The sequence below is a fragment of the Lepidothrix coronata genome, unplaced genomic scaffold (genome assembly GCF_001604755.1).
Source record: "Lepidothrix coronata isolate B3197 unplaced genomic scaffold, Lepidothrix_coronata-1.0 Scaffold98, whole genome shotgun sequence".
Taxonomy (NCBI): Eukaryota; Metazoa; Chordata; class Aves; order Passeriformes; family Pipridae; genus Lepidothrix; species Lepidothrix coronata.
This window is the reverse complement of record NW_016690278.1, coordinates 2,670,809-2,675,685: the sequence shown is the minus strand read 5'-3', so window position 1 is coordinate 2,675,685 and position 4,877 is coordinate 2,670,809. Positions and strand designations below refer to the sequence as shown.

The 4,877-nt window shown below is 37.6% G+C and overlaps 1 protein-coding gene across 1 annotated transcript in view; it reads right to left on the bottom strand.

The window, feature by feature from the left end:
- Positions 1–2,799: 2,799 nt before the first annotated feature.
- Positions 2,800–4,877, bottom strand: part of SLC27A6 (solute carrier family 27 member 6) — a 38,387-nt gene continuing 36,309 nt past the window's right edge. Inside the window, exon 10 of the mRNA XM_017822551.1 lies at positions 2,800–3,876. Coding sequence (XP_017678040.1) covers positions 3,700–3,876 — 177 coding nt within the window. The 3' untranslated portion in view covers positions 2,800–3,699. The remainder of the gene's footprint in view (positions 3,877–4,877) is intronic.

The window sequence follows — 4,877 nt, the reverse complement described above, 5'->3', positions numbered from 1 at the left end:
GATGCATATCAAATTATTAGTTGAACTGTTAGCTGGGGACAGGGGGACAGGCTGCTGAAAAATAAACCATCACTTTTTTTTTTTTTCTAAAGAAGAACTTCTTTTTTGTCTTTCCTCCCATAGCCCTCCAGTATTTTTAGATTTTAAAAATGCAGGTAAAACTTCTCCTCCTCCCTTTAACTCCTTTTTCTCCAAAAAAAAAGGAAAAAAAAAAGCAAAAGCAACAGTAAAAGATGTTTTCTGTACTTCACCTGCAGGGAATTTGTAGGTCAATTGAAATACATTTTATACAATGGCTGTCACAGCTATGGGAATTGTCTTGAAAAGCCCTATCTGTCCAAATTGGGTGAGGAGAACAAAATTCACGCCTGTGATCTGCTTAGGAACTTTTTGTTTTTTTGGGGGGATCCTGAAAAAGATTTATGAAAGCTAATCCAGACCATAACTGTACTGGCTGTATCAGATTAAGTGAGACAAGAGTGTGGATGTGTGTTCACCCTCTCAGAATTTTGCCTTCCCTAAATGTTAACTTCAATCTCTTTTTTTTTTCTTTTTTGTTTTTTTTTTTTTTGGATAAACATTTCTTTCACCATTGACCCTCCTTAGATGCAGAGGAAAACTTCAAGATATATACACTAAATAGCAAAAGTAATTACCTTAATTTATTTTAACCTTTCTCTCTCTTCTTTTCTTTAATACAGGAGGTTGGCACTGCAGCTCTCCATCCACACCCCAGCCACCCCTCATCCACTTCTTTATCCCTACTGCATGAAATTAAATTTCCCAGGTAGCTACTGGAGCATAATTTTGCAGCAACACTAAAGCCCTCGGACCTTAGCCATTGATCTGGGTGTGAGGGTAGGAAACAAACAGGTTAGTCTAAATATTTTCTCATTCCGAAAGGAAGACTCTTTGTGGTGTTTGACATGAACATCATTATTATTCAGCCTGACTACACTGCTGGTTCAACAATTTACATATCCATGGGAAAGAAGGCATTTTGCTGCAACATGCTTCAGTGCATCTGCTGGCACCTAACCTACTGGCTAAAAGAGATAAAACTACTGGATTGAACATAATATACAGTTTTCCCCTTAGGAAATACAGAGCCTCTGGTTCTGTAGATTTTCCGTTTATTATTTTCTTGGCATCATAAGCATCCATTTAATGTGGATGGGACAAAACTATTTTACTAGCCTTTGATAACAGGCAGATTGCCCAGGCTGTCTTGGTTGCACAAAGGAAAACAGGAGAGTAGCTGGATTTCTGTATTTCACTAGTGGTCCCAGCTGGGAAACAAATACCTGTAGGCTGCCCAACCCAGCTAAGTTAGTAGAGTCCCATTGCTGCTGAAAATTTGCTCCAGAGCTCAGAAACATCTACTGAACCAGTACTGGACAGAGCATGAAAGTTAGCACGCGTACGCTGGTCTTTGATGTTTCTCTGACCCAACTACTCTTCACAAAAACAATCTTAGATACTTTACAAAACAGGTGACCAAATGGTGACATTCATGAACAGGTTTTTGCTTCTTTTCTTTTTTTCTTTTTTTTTTTTCTTCCTTTATGGGAGAGTGTTTTCTTCTTTTTTTTTTCACTTTTTTCCCTCCCATTTCTGTTGCATTTAAGTGGTAGAACCTTTTCACTAGTCATATATGCTATCAAATATTGCAGAGCAAAATAAATTTCAGAAGTGCTAAATATGAAACCAAAGCTAAGCATTTGATTTCATTATATTCTTTTATATTCTATTACAAGATTGAATGTGCTACTGTGGATCTCAAGGTAACGTTTTTTGGGGGTAAATATTTTAAAAAACCCCAAACAATTATTTTCCATAGAAAGAATGTAAAGTTTACTGTTGCAGTAAAAGAAAAGGGATCCTGAATTCTATTCAGCACACACTTATGTAAGAGATAAAAAAGCTGTGATTTCAACAATCAACACTTTGCTAAAGATTGCAAGCTAACTTGGAAAGCTGGGTTTAACTTTGTAGTAAATAGCTCATTCTTAAATTCACAGCTGACTAGGAAAGTGCCTCTGCAGAACAGAGCAACAATACTTCCATCTGTTAGAACAAGCACACCCCCACCACAGCTTTCTGCCTTAGACAGCCATGTGGGCACTGCCTAAAGAAACAGACAAAGTGGGACTGCTCAGGCAGTGCTGGGCCGTAGTGACCCCCACCATCCTTATGCAGCAGTTCTCTCCAGCCCCCATTATGAACTTCTTATTAACATCTACCATAAAGCATGACGTTGGTGTAAGTACTGTAAGGTCTCACTGCTTTGTAAATTGCCAAATTGTAAACTTGCTTATTTATACTGGCAGTCCCATAAAGAACATATATTAAAAAATACAAGGAAGCTTATATGTTATATATATTTTTTTACTGCAACCTTGGTTTGGGTTTTTAAGGAGAATCAGTGAAAGTGATAATCAGAGATTCGAGAATTGGCACAGGTTCTAGTGTCTTGTTAGGTGTACAAATTAGGAAGACACAAGAAAATGTAGTTATTTTTAAAATGTCTTACATCCTACTCTTTTATGAGAACCTGGTTTCATACCACTGTTATGACAGAAGAGAGAAATATGATGCCCCATGTTGAAGAGTCACCCTTTCAGTATTCTCTGATATTGCTTCTGGCTGATTCTAAGATCATCACGATCCATTAGAAGATGACACTGAGCACGCAGTGTATCAAGAGAGGCTAGAAAACAGACTTTATGTAATCAGACTTAAATGAAACTGAGACCGTAGGGTATTTGGTTTAAATTATCTTATATTTTATTGTAAAAGTCATAAAAAGCAATTATTAGGACACACAATTTAGAATTTTAAATTTTCTACTAGATTTTATATTTATTAAATAATGATCTATAACAGTCATTAATAAGAGTAAGGAAGCTATTTCTTAGTCAGTATGCATGACAAAGTCCTGCAATAATTCTTTTTACGCTATATGAACAATTTCCCCCATTAAGTAGGCAGATTTTCTCTGCCTATTGTTCATCTGCTGATAAACATTTTGCAAAAGTTTGCTTTGTCTTCAGAATTTGACAGTCCAAACAGCCAGTTTAACAAATAAAAGAGGGTGGATTATGACCAAAAAAAAAAAAAAAAAATCTCAGCAGTGATGTTAGTATTTGGCTTTGTTTGGAGAGCTTTCTTCTGCTTCGGTTTCTTTCATCTTATGTTCCATCAGAAAAGTCCCTGCAGAAAAGTTGTTTTTTTCTTCCAGCCACTATCGAATCTTTAATTCTTGAAATACATGTTGAGAAGTACATATAAAATATAAACTGCATAAAAAAAGATGTTACTCGTGTATTTTTTCTTTTTAGACACAATGTGTGACACAATATCTTTATATATTGAATATTTTTTTACCATTTTTTATCATTCATGTTCATTTAATACTAAGAAAAAGCATCAGATTCAGCATTTATATTCCAAAGTTAAGATAAAATAGATTTCAATCATGTTTTACATTTACTTAGAAATTTGTCTCAAGAGGTAAAAAGTGATCAATAAAAATAATGATAAAGTGAGTAAAGATATAAGACATATCTGAATGTAAATACCAATTATATAAAACATTATTCTGGAGATAACTACGTATAAATACTGGTAATTACTTTTACTGTTTTCTCATACAATAGGTCCTATAGACTGATCCTTAAGAGCCTATTATTTGGTTAATTAAAGCTTCATTTTCCCAGATAAGATCATCTCATGTACTTCTTTGGTTAATGAGACATATGCTTTCTTAGAATTATCTAAAAAATAAAGAGGATCAGTAATTGTAGATGGATTAAAACCTTCATCCACAAGGCGAAATTTCTGTTGTTTGAATGTTCCAGTCATTTCCATTTTTTCCTGTAGAAGTGAGAAAGATACATTATTCAGAAGGGAAGCTTCTTCTCTTTTGCTCACATTCACATGTGCTTTTCAAAATCTTACTTGATATAAGATCAATACTGTTTATTCTCATTGTGCTGGAAATCTAGAACTTGTGTGCTGCCACAGACCAACACCAGGAGGTGTGGTGGACAAAAGCTAGAGCTAGTTTCTTTCTGCATCCCTGTGCAGTGTCTCATTAGTGTCACATGTGGTGCAGCCCCAGCCTGCCTGAGACAATCAGTCTCCTTCACCGTGCACATTATAAAGAACTACACATCGTAAAGAACGTGTGAGTAAAAACCATCATTACCAAGAGCTCTTTAATGATAAAACTCAGGAAATTCTCTATATAATCATTTGTTGTCACCTTAAAAGAGGGGTTGAAAGAGTCACATACTAAATTAGCCATACTTATATTCAGCAAGTCCAAAGCAAGACAGACCTTGACCGTATGTTTTGTGTTTTCAGGCTGCTGCACTGCCACAGTGTACCTTGGAAAAGTAGTGGGAGGCACCTCTAGTGAGACTCTCTTCTCTATTCTCCCTACCTCTACTCAGCCCAGCTTCATAACCTCTCTTCGTCTTCTGGAGGTCTCCTGGGAGGCCAATCAGCTGACTAGGGGCCAGAACCCAGCCCATCCACGAGGGGTTTAAACGGCTGCTGGGAGCACACCAGGGATCAGTGTTGGGCCCAGTCCTGTTTAATATCTTTATTGATGATCTGGATCAGGGGATTGAGTCCATCATCAGCAAATTTGCAGATGACACTAAGCTGGGGGGGAGTGTCGATCAGCTGGAAGGCAGGAGGGCTCTGCAGAGGGACCTGGACAAGCTGGATCCATGGGCTGATTCCGACGGGATGAGGTTCAACCAGGCCAAGTGCCGGGTCCTGCACTTTGGCCACAACAACCCCCTGCAGCCCCACGGGCTGGGACAGAGTGGCTGGAGAGCAGCCAGGCAGGAAGGGAGCTGGGAGTG